This window comes from Emys orbicularis, chromosome 13 (assembly GCF_028017835.1).
Source record: "Emys orbicularis isolate rEmyOrb1 chromosome 13, rEmyOrb1.hap1, whole genome shotgun sequence".
Taxonomy (NCBI): domain Eukaryota; kingdom Metazoa; phylum Chordata; order Testudines; family Emydidae; genus Emys; species Emys orbicularis.
In genome coordinates, this window is record NC_088695.1 from 50,310,600 (window position 1) to 50,325,907 (window position 15,308).

The 15,308-nt window shown below is 58.3% G+C and overlaps 1 protein-coding gene across 1 annotated transcript; it reads right to left on the reverse strand.

Moving 5' to 3' along the window:
• Positions 1-371: 371 nt before the first annotated feature.
• Positions 372-15,083, reverse strand: LOC135887291 (guanine nucleotide-binding protein G(o) subunit alpha-like). Its single transcript, XM_065415042.1, has 10 exons — positions 14,954-15,083; positions 14,172-14,263; positions 12,217-12,309; positions 10,619-10,774; positions 8,741-8,745; positions 6,601-6,729; positions 4,211-4,340; positions 3,526-3,597; positions 1,935-2,022; positions 372-499 (listed from the first exon to the last, which is right to left on the reverse strand). Exons 1-10 carry the CDS (start codon positions 15,081-15,083, stop codon positions 372-374), a joined length of 1,023 nt encoding a protein of 340 aa, XP_065271114.1.
• Between the last annotated feature and the right edge of the window lie 225 nt (positions 15,084-15,308).

The window sequence follows — 15,308 nt, forward strand, 5'->3', positions numbered from 1 at the left end:
ACAGCACAGGCTGGGGGCAGGAGCTGCTGTCATGGGGCAGTGCCCAGTGCAGAGGAAAATGGGAGATTCAAAGCACATGTACAACCCCTCATACCCTGCCTCAGCCCTGCCCCTTAGGGATTAGAGTCACCATGCTTGGGGGTAGTGCCGCCTCAACCTGTGGGGGAAGGGGGGAGAGGTCCTTATCCCAGATGGAGCCAAGGGGAAGGAGTCAGTCCCAGAAGAACAGAAGGCTTAGGGATGATGGTGCCAGGAGCCAGACAGGTCCTTTGACGCCATCATATGTCCCTCTTCTGCCTCCCCCCAGCATCACCTGCCTGCACTTCACAGCAGAGCTGCTGCCTCCAGGGTTTCCTGGATGATGGTGTCCATCACCATGTGGAATACGCCCTGCACGCTGTGTGCGTCTGTGGTAGATCACTTTCTGGGGGGGTCTCATTGCACGACAGGAAGAGGCTGGTGATAAATCGGGCTGCAGCACCCACATCACAGTCTGCACCTGCAGGAGAGCAGATGAGGGCAAGTGAGATGGAAAATCTCCACCGCTTGCCCATGTGCAGCACACCCACCACGCAAAATCCCATCCCCATAGCAGGCAGGAGAGAGCGCTCTCCCAGGGCAGGATAACAGGAGAGGGCCATCCCCAAGCAGGGGTGGGGTGGACAGCGCATGTGCTGCTGCTTTTAACCAAATGGCAGCCCTCCTGCCCTATCTGGTACAGAGGGAATCCACTTCTAGGCTGTGTTCCTTGCCTTCCCACCATGCTGCCCCTGAAGGGGTTAAGCCAGAAGCCAGAGCATCCACAGCTAGGTGGAACTCTGGGCAGAATGTGAGAGTGACTAGGGGCTCAAGAGGGATGAGGCTGTAGTTTTGGGGACTGGGGCATTGGGGTTGCAGAGCCCCATGACTTAAAGAAAAGCTCACCAGGAGTGTGCTCTAGAGACCCGGAGCTTCGGGCTTAAAGCCAGGTGGATTGGGTCCAAGTACAACAGATTAGTGACTGTCCAGAAGAGAGGACTAAGCTGCGTTGCAACACCTGGATTTCGGTCCCAGCAAGAAGCACCCCTAGTAATGGTTCTGTCCCTTGGGACCACATGGCACCAACTACAGACCCCGAGAAAAGCCAAAGGGGCCCTCAGTGCAGATGTTCTCAAGGCCCAGGTGTGGGCTGTGATGCTCCACAGGACACAAAAGCCTCAGCTCCTCGCCATCTTGTGGTTTCCCCTCCCTGAGCTAAGCAAGGCCATGCCCTGCAAGGTGAGGTTCCCGGGGGCTACGGCTGCGCAGTACACTGTAGGACTTGGCCCTAAGGAAACCATTCCCCACTGGTTTGCTCCAGCAGAGGGGATGAGGGTGTTATAGTAAAGCTAAGAATTCATAGACCCCAGAGCTCAGCAGCGCCAGGTAAACTGTCCCCTGCCCTGTAACTGCTTTGCTACATGAACACATGGGACCCCAGCCCCCCAATTAGTGTGTCATGAGTGTGCATGCTGCCCTGTCAGACCCCAGAACAGGGAGGCTGCAACAAACCAAACTTCCTAACACTGACCACTCCTGCCATGCCAAGATCTCCTGCAAAATTCAGCAGCTGGAGAGGATCTTCCCTATGCTGAGGCTCTGGCTTGCTAATTTCAGCTCAGGCAGAGGAGCAGGAACTTAGAGACAAAATCCACTTGCAGACATTTCTTTTATAAAGACAAATCCGGAGAGGCAGGGAAGTCGTCTAAACCATTTCCCATCCTGCACCTGGCTCCCTACTGCTCACAACACCCACCGGGTCACAGAAGGGACCCCTGCTCATCTGGCAGTCTATGTGCTGCTCCTGCCCCTTGTGCAAACCCCGGAGAAGGAGCAGCACCATGCCCTGCCACCTCAGCTGCAAAGCATCCTTCTTGGTGAGCACCCAGGGACAGAGCGGGGTGGAGGGAGCCTACCTGTGTACTGAGGAAAGAAGAGACGCAGGTGCCTGCCCAGGCGCAGGATCTTCTCTTGGAGAAGGTCGATTTTATTCAGAAACAAGATCTGTGAAAAAAGCAGGATGATCCTGGCCCTACACTCCTGTTCCCCAAGTCACCTCCTTCCCTCCCGACCATGGCACTGCAGCATAGACCCCACCCACCCCCAATGCCTAATCTGCAAGACAATGCTGGGATGGTTAAAGGGGCAGCTTTGCCTAGTCTCCGCTGAGAATCCTCACGTTGGGGGGAGGAGATTTAACATCTCTCCCTCCCACACCATCTTCCCACCCAGCACTGCAGGCCAGTGGCAAACAGCAGCGATTTAGGGCTTGGTTCATGGTAGTCCCATGGCTCCTTTACTCTGCCAGAGCCAGACTCCGGGAGTTTGCCCAGTGCAGGGGGATTCCTTGGCTGGCTAAGTGCTGCTCCAGAAGGCAGCTGGGCGCAAGGTAGGGCAAATGCTGAGGCTGGTGCCAATACAGTGCAGCCCCACAGGCACCATGAAGCCACCTCTCCCATCGCCTGGGGTCCAGCACCAAACTCGGGCTGGGCGCAAGGCGTCTTAGTAAAGTTGGTCTGACAGTAGCACCTAGAAGCCACTGCCAAGATCAGAGCCCCTCATGCTGAGAGTGCTGCACAGACAGTGAGAGAGGGTCCCTGCCCCAAAGGGCTCCCAGTCTGAAGAGACAAGACAGGCACAGGGTCCCCTCCCATCTCTGTGCACAGGGTCACCCAGCAAGCTAGTGGCAGAACCAGGAGCAGAACCCAGGACTCCTGAGGGCCCTGACAATGGGCCCTTAATCCTCACAGTCCCCTGGGAGGTAGGGGAGAGTTCACCCCATTGTATAAATGGGGCACAGGGAGAGGGAAGCGACTCACCAAGGTCATATGGTCAGTGGCAGAGATTCCCAGTCTCCTGCTTTAATCACTAGACTAGGCTCCTGGCTAGGCCAAATCCACCTGAGGCAGCCAGAGGGCCCTTGTGGGGAATAGAGGAGGTGGCCGGAGGTCCCAGTTCTGGGCCAGTTATCCTGTCAGGAACTGGATTGATTGACCACCCCTGGCTTGAGCTTCAGGAACTCAGTGCTCATAAGGCAGATGCCACTGTTTAATCATCTCATTAGCAGAAATAAATGAACCAATTAGCGAGTGAGATAAGTTACAGGGCCCGGCACTAACTAACACTGTCAAGCAGAACCAGCCCCCACTCCACAGAGACAGCAGCAGCTGCTTCTTAATCACAAGTGGCAGCACCACTCAGAGAAGGAGCTGGAGTCCAGGCTGCCAGAAATGGCCCCAGTGTCTCATCACAGTGCCAGGATCTCCAGAACAAGAGCCTGCTGTGCTCAGGTGAGGGGAGCAATGGGCTAGCCGGACCATCCCACCCCTGCCGCATGCTGCAGCTTGCCCGTTCGCCACCTGATGCTGGGACAGTGCAGGATGGGGAGAGCTCTGAGCTCACTGCCCCGTTCCTTACAGCCCCTCCTGCGGGGAGAGGCTGGGACCGGAATCTATGCAGCCAGGGCTTCTGCACTGCTCCCTTACGGTGCCTCTTGCTGGGACTCACCAGGGAAGTGCTTTGGAAGAACACGTTGTTGCAGACAGAGGAGAAAAGCTTCACGCTTTCCAGAAGCCGATTCTGAGGAAGAAGGAAAACGATCTTGAACACCATGGAACTGCAGCGGATCAGCAGCAGTGGCAGTGGCCAACGCCAGCCAGCTCCCTGGGGCGGGGAGCACCCCTCCGCTTTCTTCCCCCAACCCAGGTCCTGACCTCAGCGCCCCCCTTTTGTGCTCTGCTCAGCACTCAGAAGCAAGGGGGCATGCTGGCTGCATTTTCTCTCATTAGGAAGGGCCCAGAACTATGCCCTAGGAAGATGGAAGGGGACAAACTGCACAGGCCAGGGGAGTGAGAAGAGATCTACAGATGGGTAACGAAGGGCTGTGGGCCAGGGCACGAGACGCCAGCAGCCCGGGGCTGCAGCTGGATCACTGGCTTTATGAGAGGGTGCAGGGAAGAAAGGGGGGTTCTGGGCATGGGCAGACAGTACAGGACAACCCAGGGGAGGCTGCGGGGAGAACACAGGTGGGATTGGCAGGCTGCTGTCATGCAGCAGGAATGAGTGTTCATGCCCCGGGAGAGGAGCAGCTCAAGCACAGAGTGAGCCCCCGATTGCGCAGCAGGCAGAACACTGGCGCCTTGAGCACAAGAGAGCCCATGCCCCCCCCCACCCCCACTGAGCCTGGCCTTACCAGCGCTGGCTCCTCTGGGAGAGCCTCATCGTATGCACTGAGAGACGCCACAAACAGCACGGCTCGCATGTCCTCGAAGCAGCCGAGCCACTTCCGGCGCTCAGTGCACTGCCCACCCACATCGTAGAGCCTGCAAGACACAGGGCAGAGTACCGTAGAGGGTCCGCCCAGCAAGGGGCAAACAGCTTCCCCAGCAAGTGCCACCAGGCTGCTCAGCATCACTATCCCCGTGGAGGAGATACAGAAAGGAGGCATGTGGGAAGGGGCTGCAGCCAGGTCACACTGCCAGGAGTGGAACCCAGGAGTCCTGGCTCCTGGGCCCCTCTGCTCACCAGAAATGCTTCCTCACTGATCTTTAGTGCAGTGGTTCTCAACTAGGGGTCCGGGGTCCCCTAGGGGGTCGCGAGCAGGTTTCAGGGGGTCCGCCAAGCAGGTCTAGCATCAGACTCACTGGGGCCCAGGGCAGAAAGCCAAAGCCCCACCACATGGGGCTGAAGCCCGAGACCCTGAACCCCACCATCCGGGGCTGAACCCAAAGCCTGAGCAATGTAGCTTTGCAGGGCCCCCTGGCAAATGCCCTGCTTGCTATCCCCAAATGCCAGCCCTGGCTTTTATATGCAGAAAACCAGTTATTGTGGCACAAGTGGGCTGTGGAGATTTTATAGCATGTTGGGTGGGCCTCAGAAAGAAAAAGGTTGAGAACCCTGCTTTACTGGATCCACTGCAAGCACCTAGTGAGCGATGTGCCATTGGGGACGTTCTCAAACCCATCAGACCTACTGCCTACCCCCAGTAACAGCCCCAAACGAACCATCATTCCCCACTGGAGCCCCAGCCCAGGCCCTCAACAGCAGCCCTCAGCCCCCAGTCCCACCCAACCTGCTCGCTGCTCAGGAGAGTTTATGTGGAAAGCAGAGGCAGCCAGACGGCAGGCTCCCTGCACCCCCCCCCCCCATTTACATGGAACCGGCTCTGCAGCCCTGGTGCCCCAGTGGCTGAGTGACAAACACGAGTGATCAGTTCCCTCCAGGTGGCAGTTGATGCTCAAATGAGCCAGTGGAAAATTACTGCCAGAATGCAACTGGCAAATTACAGCCGGTCTGCAGCTCATGAACCTGGCGCCATTCCCCGGCGAGCAGTTGTGCTCAGAGTCACTGGCGGCACAGGGACAGGCTCTGCCCAGCTCTCCTCTGTTCCAGAGACCGGCACCAACAGGGATGCCAGCACCTCGGCCTGGCACCTGCCAGCTGGGGACAGCAGGGATGAGAGAGCAGGGAGAGCTTAAAACTGGCATCTGCCGCATTTCCCAAGGATCTGGCAGCAGCCATGCCCAGGGCTGTGGGAAAGCGGGGGGGAGCCGAGAGTTGGGCTCACGCCAAAAGTTATAGCAGCTACTCAAAACAAGAAGAAACTCCCAGCCCGATAGGGGAGGCACCGTGGCTCAGACCCTCCCATGTGTGGCCCAGGCCATGTCAGATGCAGCAGCATCTTCCCCCTCCAGTTGTTGGGTTGGTGCCTAAGCAACCGCGCCTCACCTCAGGCAGCAGCGCAGAAATAGGGACTGTGCCCTCAGGCAGGGTCTCTGGATGGTCAGACTCAAACCAGCGAATCCAAACAGCTCATTACAACAACCACAACCACCCCTGTGCCTCCCAGAGCCCGTCCGTCTGCAGGAGCCCCAACAGTCAGAGGAGTCTAACGCATCTGGCACTCAGCTATGCTACCTGAGAGCAGAGGGAATGGCCCCCAGCCTGAGGGGTCCCCCACAGCAACCCACCAGCCCCAGCGCTCTGCAGCCTGCCCCTGGAGAGCAGATGCCTCGGGCTGCATTTGAGAACACTGGCCTGCCCCCCCGAGCCCTCACCAGCCCCTCTTGCTGCTTCTGCTGAGGCGGCCAGTGAGGGGGCAGTTAGTGCTGTGTGGGGTGGAGAGACAGGCAGAAACCTGCCCACATGGAATTGGGCCTGGATACCACTGCCAGCCCCCAGATCCCAGTGCCAAACACCTCAACTTCGTCAGGTATTCCCCTCCCCCCGCCACCTCAGCTACTAGAGACATTTTAGGTCTTTATCAAATCAAGCAGGACTCAGAAGCCTTCTGTGTGGGAGGACAGCGCTGCTCGGGGAGGGCAAGGGAGAGCCACATGCCAGAAAAGCCCACACGGGGGGATTAATGGGAAATCGATGGGGCTTTGCTGGTCAGGGCCAGCCTCCCAATTAGCGCAGTCAAGTCACTATTGGGAAAGTGTCTGCTTAGCAGGCTGATTTCCTCCGGCCCCACCTCCTCAAGGCTCTGGGTGCTGTCAGGCCAGGCCTGGCCCCTAGTCTCCTCACAACTCATCCGGCCACTCCCTACCCCGGCACGTCTCATCCCCTGGCCACACATCTCACCAGAACACCAGGTCCTTGATCCTGAAGTGGGTCTCAACGATGCCACTTGTGCGCAGTCGGACACGCAGCGCGTCGTTTGGCGTGGGCCGGAACTCGGGGTGGACGAGCCGCTCCATGTTCTCAAAGAAACTGGGGAGAGCAGGGGAGAGATCCTTATAGCCTCTCTCATCTACACCGCATCCTGCCAGAGTCCGTCCACTCCTCCCTAGCCAGCTCCCCGGCAACAGAGCCTGACCAGTGCCCCTCCTTCACCCAACCAGACTGCCCAGCCCTCCTTTCAGCCCCACATTCTCCCCCTCCCCAGGCATCTCTCAAGGCCTTGAAATGACATCACAAGCTCAGGAGAGCTCCAGTGCCCAAGCTGTGCCCTACCCCAGTACAGGTGTTTGAGGCAGTTTCACTGACCCAGGGCTGGGCCCCTGAACCCCCCAGGAAAGAAACCAAGTCAAATCTTTTTCTAACCCCCAGCCAATGGTCCAGGTCTCTCGGCGGTAACAGGCAGCTCCTTCCAAAGCAAAACAGCACACACACACACCCCAAAGAGCACGCTTGGCCCCGTGCCCTGGCCCACCCTAGGCCCTGCACCGACTCCAGGCCTCCGCAGCTTTAACCAAAAGCAAACACCCAGCAGATGCTGGGGTCCCTCAGCAGAGCCCCTTCTGCTGCCCAGCCCTGCATACACCCCCAAACTGGAAGATGCCGGTTGCCCTTAGGGATCCTGAAGCAGGGAGGCATTGCAGGACTGTCCAGCTGAGAACTTAGGGGCCCCCACAAGCCTGGAGCTCACTGGCCAGAAGAGGGGCCTGGGACCAGGGAAATGGAACATCACAGGGCCAAGCTGCGGCAGCTTCAGAAGCCAACACATCCACCCACCCCAGCCCAGCAGGGGTCACCCCCGGACTGGGGCTCACGCGACGCCTGAGGCCGTGGATGAGCAAAGCCCCAGGATGAGGCTGGAAGAGAAGCTCAAAGCCTGGCAGTGTCAGTGGCAGCTCCTCCACGGGAGAGTCACTGAATCTGCTGGTGCAGCCCAGGGCTCCACCACCCCCTCCTCCCCCAGCCCGTCTCAGAAGCAGCACTAAACACGGTGCTGCAGGCACATTTCCATAATTTCACACGCGCCACAAACGCCTCGGCAGCTCCCGTCGGGCAGTGGTGACACTTTATTGACTCTCCCAATCTCTGCTCTCCTGGGGCTGACAAGTGCACAAAGCGCTTCCCTCCAGCAGCAATAATGTACTCGCAATTTCCATACTAATCTCCCCAGCCAGGAGGAGCCATCCCACACCACAGACAGGCTTTCCAAACACTGCTCTGAACAAGAGCCCCATCCCGATCCTCCGCCCTGTGGGGGGGCTGACAAGTGGCTGTCCATCCCCCGCCCCCCCACGTTCCTCCGACGTCTTGGGGGAGACACGGTAGTAGTGCTGCTGCCCTCCGTGTGTCCCAGGCTTCAGCACAGATGTGGCAGCTTCCCAACCCTGTGTCCTTGGCACTGGCTGTAGACAGCACCCCCAGAGCACTGACTGGTGAACAGTTCATGCTTCCTTCTCCCAGCTTTACTCAGCTCAGGACGCTCTCCCCCAATGGCCTGGCTAGCAAGTAAAAATTATCCTTTAGATCAGGAGCTGTAATTGCTTCCGCGATGCCAAGGCAGAGACCCAGGAGCTGCCGTCTCAGGCTGAGACCCTCCTCTTCCCCAGCAGCACCGGCAGAAGGATGCAGCAAAATCTGCCCTTTAATTCTACTTCACTGGTCTGGCAGCTTTGGCTGGAGGGCAAAACCAGTCCCAAGCCCCAGGAGAGAAGAGCCTGTCGACAAACACTCAGATCTCTCCATAGCTGCTACACAGCCTAAGCTTTCCCCACCCAAAGCTACCCCAGTCCCAGGCTCTCTCAAGCAGGTGGCACTGTAGGAATGGCACAGAGCCCTGACTGCAGAATTGGGGGCAATTTATATCATGGCCTATCCCTGCCCCCACAGCAGGAGGCGCCGGAGCATTAATGGGAGTTGGGGAGAACACAGCTATTCTGGTCACAGCCGGGGGCCCCCTTCCAGGGGCGCCCGGTTATTCTGAGGGCAGGTGCACTGACCTGTGTGCGTTCTGGAAGCCAGGGCCCCACGGGAGCCATACAGTAACTACAACTTCCAAGAACATCTCTGAAACAGAAAACAATCAAAGCCCAAACTTTAAATTCATGAGCCTTTCCCCCAATCTAACTCCAAGTTTTCTTCCTCCCCCCAGGACTTGCAGGCCACAAGCAAACACAAGCACAGAAAAAGAGGGGCCCGGAGGCACTAGGAGACTGAAGAATATAAAATGCAAAAAGATTTCTGCTCAGGAATCACAATAAGAGGCCGCGAGGAACGGCAGCTCTGCCAGGCACTGTTTATTCCATCTCATCAAGAGAAGCTGAAGTTCCTGAGCAAATGAGTGATACAAGCAGTCAGGCACCAAAGCACTGGGGAGAGCAAAAATTAAATAACATTGACATTTAATAACCATTGCAACTGTTTGGGCCCAGAAGCAGCATCTTTCTATGGAAATGTTCAGCCGGGGGTAGAATTGCCACTTTTGTTGGGTTGTTTGTATTTAATGACAAACGCGTCTTGAGTCTGACTTTGCAGAGGGAGCCGAGAACTGACAGGTCTCACTGCGCCAGGGAACGAATATGGAAATGGGAACACTCCCACCCCAAGACGAACGCTGAGCTCTAGGACGGCCCAAAGTGGCTCAGGAGACACAACTTGCCCTTTTGGCAGTTTGAGGCAAGAGCAGGCACAAGGCAGCAGCTGATGGATCTGCAGAGGCACCGAGACGTGGCTAGGAGACGAGCGGCAGGTGTGGTGGTGTCAGACACCAACAACGAGAAAATAAAAGTCCAGAATAAAGCATCGGCCACGTCCAGCCAACCCCCCAGTAACTGCCCCCTGACCATAGCCATCTGCACCTGCCGTTCTGCTTGAGGCTCTCCAGTCTGCTTCTCTCTCTCCCAGTGCCACCCCCCCACCACAGATGGGCAAAGGAGCAGCCCCAGAACCACTGCTCTGTGCCCTTAACCCCTCTCCAGCAGGCACATACGCCCCCAGCACAAACAAGCCCAAAGTCCTCCTCGATCGATGGAACCAGCAGGATGCTCCTGCCTAGCCCCCAACACCTGATCACAGCCCCAAGGGCCTCATTAGCTCAGTTACCAGCGGGGTGGGGCCCCTCCACGACCTATTCCCCCCCCCAGGGGAGGCTGGGCAGTGGGCCAAGCACAGTGCAATGAGGGGCCCCTTTCTCCCAGGCCCAGGGCTCTGCTCAGCGTTGACTAAATGGGTGAGGGAAGCACAAGCTGAACTCACGGGGAGATAGAGGCAGCAGAAATCAGGAGAGAAAGCCCCACTCCAGGCTGGGAGGCTGCAGAGAACATCATGGACCAGGAGGGATCCCACCCACCCCACTTCTGCCTGGCAGGCTTGGCAGAGACCACAGAGTCTGCAGCAGGCTCTTGTCTTTGTTCTCTCCGGCCGTTGATCCAGCTCTAGTCACTTTACAGCTGTTACAGCGGGTCCCAAACCACTCCCAACCCTCCACCGACAGGGAACGCTCTCCCTGCCAAAATGCAGCTGCCCGGGGTAATCTGCGTAGCACAGGAAGGGAAAGAGGATGTTTTGCTGCGAACACACACATAGCTGAGGTGGCAGGGGAATGGAGCCAGGCCACCAGGGTAACACTCCTACTGCAGAGGATGATTAATGGGCAGGAGGGGCCAGCGGCTCTGAAAGCATTCAGAGCCAGCCACGTGGGTCGTCCACCACAGCGGGGCCTGAGCTCCAGGTGCAGCACCCACACGGTGCCCATGCGCACACAGCTGGCTGCACATGGGGCACATACAGGCTCCCAGAGCTGAGGCCACTGCACATGGGACTGTCACTGCCAACTCCCAGCAGCAAAGGAATTCAACAGGCCTGAGTGTGCTGGGCTCAAACCCTCCCCCACAAGCTCAGCCACAGCGCAGTGCACTGATGGGGCTGCAGTGTCATTGAGGCCATATTCGTAGCCTCTCCTGGTTGCTGCTTGCACTCCAGCATCAGCCCAGAGGCAGCCCAGAGCATCTGACACCCAGGGAAGCACCATCTGGGTCTCATCCAAACAGCGTCTGCAGGACAGCACAGAGCGGGCATGCACCTAGGACAGGGAGAGAAGGGCCCAGATCAGTTGGGAATTGCTGGAGCATCTTGGCTTGGGGCAAGCATGGGAGGGGAGGGCTTCAGAATGGGCCCAAAGCTTCCAGGTCACCCTCTGCTCAGCTCTAGAGAGGGCTGGAGCCTCCTATAGTTCCATCCCCCAAGCCACTCCTGGGACTGACATGTACCTCAGAAGGCTCAGAGCCTGCGCTCATGTGTATGTTGGGGAGGGGGTTCCCTCCCCATCACAATCCCCTTCTAAAGCTAAAATCTTTCCCACAGTGACAGGTCTCCTGGCTCCAAGAGCAACTGTGTCATGGATGACAGAGTCATTACTGAAATGCCAATACAGTGCCTTGGAGATTAATAGTCCACAGACATGTACCCCACCCCCACCGCAACAGGGAACAGATACACACACACTGCTCCCCCACAACGTGGGATAGGGGCAGGGAGAAGGGGAGATAAGATCTGCACACACCACGGCAATACTGGGTGGCCCCACCCCACTCAGGTAGAGCCTACAAGATCGCTTGCACTTTCCTGCTTTATAACGATGATACTGAGTCTCAGCAGTGAGCTGTTCTAGCGAGCCCCACTTGCCTCCCATCTACCCAAATCTCCACCTTCCCCAGTCCCAAACTGCTGCAGTGACACACTGCGCTTTCAATGCAGAGCCCTGCTGCAATCTGACAATACAGGTAGCATAAAACAAATGCAATTTAAGATCATGCTGAACACCACGGACTATTTTACTCGCTGCATCATTTCGTTTTCTGGTGAATTCAGTAAGGCTTTCCTCCCTCAACTCATCTGAACATGTGCATATCTTCCTGGTTGCCCTGCAGGCCTGGCTGTGGGAACTGGAGGTGGGGATCACAGACACTGGAGACTAAGGGGGACAACGGGCATGGGAAGCATCCAGGAGCTGGGCTCGGGACCTGTTGTAAAATTTGCAGTAAGAGACCAACAGATCCCTGATCGGGACTAACACTGAAGAGCCACCTCCACCCCATAACCCCAAATCCACCCCCCCGCCCCCCGGGTGCTGATCAGTACTAGTTCCCTGACACAGACAACCTCTTATAGGTGCTGGAGCTAGGGGAGCTGCCACACCCCCAGCTTGAAGTGGTTCCATCCTATACAGGGTTTACAGTTCGGTTCAATGGCTCTCAGTCCCCCACTGTACACATTGTTCCCCTGCAACCTTCCTGGGAGACGTGGCTCAGAAAGGAGATGATTGCACGGGTTATAACTGGGTTAGCCCCGCAAAGTAGGGCACGCAGGAACCACATGGAAGGGGGTCAAATGTGAGCGCACAGAGGGGTTGGACACGAGTAACCCCTGGAATCAGTCCCGAGTGGAGTTGTGTCCCCTCCCCTGACTCCAGTTCAGCCCTCTAACACTGGGTACATGTGTCCCCTCCCCCAGCAGCCCAGCTACCTGATTCTTGCTGTTTGTCAGGTCGATGTGCAGAGTCCCCATGCCGTGGAGAACAAACTTCATGGAGCTGAGCAGATTGTCCAACACGGCAGGCTGCAGAGAGAGAGAGGGAGACGCAGAAGGGACTCATTCTGAGGGCAGGAGAGGAAAGAGAAAACTCGCGAGTGCCGAATGGGAGCCAATGTGGGAGCAGCAAGTGCCCTCCAGTTCCCAAAGTCCAGATCATCACCACAATCATACAAGATCTGATTCCAGTTAACGCCATTCAGTAACACGGAGCCAGTCCAAGAGGCTCTCTGGCGAATTAGAGGAATCTGAGCATGAGTCCAGGGGACAGAAAGTCAAACTTTTTGCCCATTCCACTAGGAACCAAAAGCTGTTTCCAGAGGTGCTGGGAGAGGTGCTGCCTGGATTTGCAGCAGTGCCTCTGCCTGGCAGATACACATGAGGTTCCTTATCAGGATAAACGCACGTGGCAAAACCTGAGCTTCTTTACCCATAGCACCACTCCCCTCACACAGCAGCTCTGTTCCAGGGCACTCAGCTCTATCCCTGCCCCAGAACCCCTCTCCCCATCCCAACAGCTGCAGTCTGTTCTCCCCTCTCAGTGGTCACTTGACCATATAGACTCAGCTCTTATCTTCCTCAGACCCAGCGCCTTCATGTTGCTTTCTCTGAATTCCTTCAAGTTTGTCAATGTCTTTCTAGTACAGTGGTTCTCAAACTTTTGTACTGGTGACCTCCTTCCTCTGAGTGTGACCCCCCTTATAAATTAAAAACATGTTTTATATATTTAACACCATTATAAATGCTGAAGGCAAAGTGGGGTTTGGGGTGGAGGCTGACAGCTCACTACCCCCCACGGAATAACCTCGTGACCCCCAAGGGGTACCATTTGAGAACCCCTGTTCTAGTACTTTAGTTCTTGGAACTGAACCCAGCATTCCTGGGGTGTGGATGTCTCGCCAGAGTGAGGAACTGTTCCCTCCAGGCTTTGGGACGTGAGGCCTCTGGCCTCCAGAGACCCAGAGCTGAGTGCAAGATCCAGGTCTCCCCCCCAGAGCTACACATACGCCTGCATTTTCCAGAATGACTCATCCTTTGGATGCAAGAGGGAGGCCCTTGGAGGGGCCTGGCTTTCCGAGGGGGGTGCTCAGAGCTTCCTGAACATCTTTACGGTGACTCTAGCTGGCCCACAAATCACTAGGAAATTTGAAGACACAGGCCATAGATGTTGAAGGCAGAAGGGACCATTGTGACCATCGTCCGACCTCCCACACAGCACAGGGCAGAGAACCAGTCAGTGACCCCTGCACGGAGGGAACTATTCTTCCCCACTATGTACATAACACTAGCGCGCCCACTGACTTGGGGTTGAACTGGAATGTGTCCCCTGCTCTGGGGCATTATGCTTATACTGCCCACAATTGCATCAGCCTTAGTTGCTGCCATCTTATATCCGGAGAGGCTCAGGTGGTCCCTGAATGCCAAGAGGCCGAGATGCCAACACCAGAACAGGGCTCTTCTGGAGGAAGGAGAGCGCAAAGCCAGCGAGGAAAGTCCCACTTCCCTGCGCAAAGGGGGAAATTCCTGCCCCCATCCAGCACTGAGGTGAAAGCGCCCTCCAGGCCATCAGCCCCCAGTGAGATTTCCAGATGGCTGCACTAGCATCCACAGGAAGGCTGGGCTTTTGAGAGGGGTCCCCCAGGGCCTGCCCAATTCAAGCCCCAACCCTGACAGCAGCCAGGCTGATGTCTGAGCATGTCCCAGCCAGAGACAAGCCCAGGCCAGCACCATTCCCACTCACTCACCAGAAGTGTCTCTGGCCGCCCGTTCCACTCTGCCGAGGGCAAGAAAAGACCCAGATCCTGGCCGGGATCCCACTCCCCAGGAGAGAGGCTGGGAAAGCCAGACCTGGACACAGGGGGCAGAGGGGACTCGCAGTCTAGAATCACCTTAAAGTCGGCTAGCTCCTCTGGGCTGAACCCCTGGCTGTGGAGGATTTTCATCTGCTTCACCAGTGTACTCTTGCCACTTTCTGCACTGCCTGCAGGGCAGGAACCCAGTGTCACTGAATCAGCGTGGGGAGGGGACCGAGTCAGTGGGAAGTCAGGGATGTACAGGGGGCCGGAGAGGAGATCAGGAACATACCTGAGCAGGCGCTGGGGGGAGAGAAGAGAGGGGAAGAGAGCAGCCACAGTGAGCCAGGAGGGTCGGGAGAGAGAGACTGGAATGTAGCCGGGCCTTGGGGAGACTAGCCCCGGGGGGGGGGGGGCAGGAGCGGCCCCGAGAGCTGGGGAGCAGGCCCCAGGAAGGGGGGGCAGGAGCGGCTCCCGGAGGTGGGGAGCGGAGCCGGGAAGAGGGGGCAGAAACGGCCCCCGGAACTGGGGAGCAGGGGCAGGAGCGGCCCCGGAGCTGGGAAGCAGGGCCCCGGGAAGGGGGGGCAGGAGTGGGGCCCTGGGGGGGCGGGAGCGGCCCCCGGAACTGGGGAGCGGGGGCAGGAGCGGCCCCGGAGCTGGGAAGCGGGTCCCCGGGAAGGGGGGGCAGGAGCGGGTCCCCGGGGGGGAGCGGCCCCCGGAGCTGGGAAGCGGGCCCCGGGGGAGGAGCGGCCCCGGAGCTGGGGAGCGGGCCCTGGGAAGGGGGGGGCAGGAGCGGCCCCGGAGCTGGGGAGCGGGCCCCGGGAAGGGGGGGCAGGAGCGGCCCTGGAGCTGGGGCCCGGGGCCCCCCACGCCCTCACCTAGCAGCAGGATCCGCACCGCGCCCAGCTCCCGCTTCGCCTGCTCGTACAGCTCCCGCTCGATGCGGCGGCTGCGGCCGCGGGCTGCACGCTGCTGCGCGGCGCCCCGGGAGCCGAGGCAGAGCCCCATGGGCCCGGGGACTTTTCAAACTTTGCCGCTGCGGACCGGAGGCTGCAGGCCCCGCGCAGCCGGCTGCGGAGCGAGGAAGGCGGCAGCTGCCGCTCCGCTCGAAGCGGCGTGTAGCCCCAGCCCGGCACCGGGCTCTCCGGACCACCGGGGCAGCGCCGGTCGGACACGGGTCGCGCTCCAGCCGCCCCCGCCCCGCACGGGACATGTGCAGCGCCGCCCGTGGGC

Coding starts and splice junctions, on each gene's coding strand:
- LOC135887291 (XM_065415042.1), bottom strand. CDS start 15,083: ATGGGGCTCTGCCTCGGCTCCCGGGGCGCCGCGCAGCAGCGTGCAGCC. Junction 12,310..14,171: donor AGGAGCTAGCCGACTTTAAG/GTGATTCTAGAC, acceptor CTCTCTCTGCAG/CCTGCCGTGTTGGACAATCT. Junction 2,023..3,525: donor TCTTCCAAAGCACTTCCCTG/GTGAGTCCCAGC, acceptor CTTTTTTCACAG/ATCTTGTTTCTGAATAAAAT.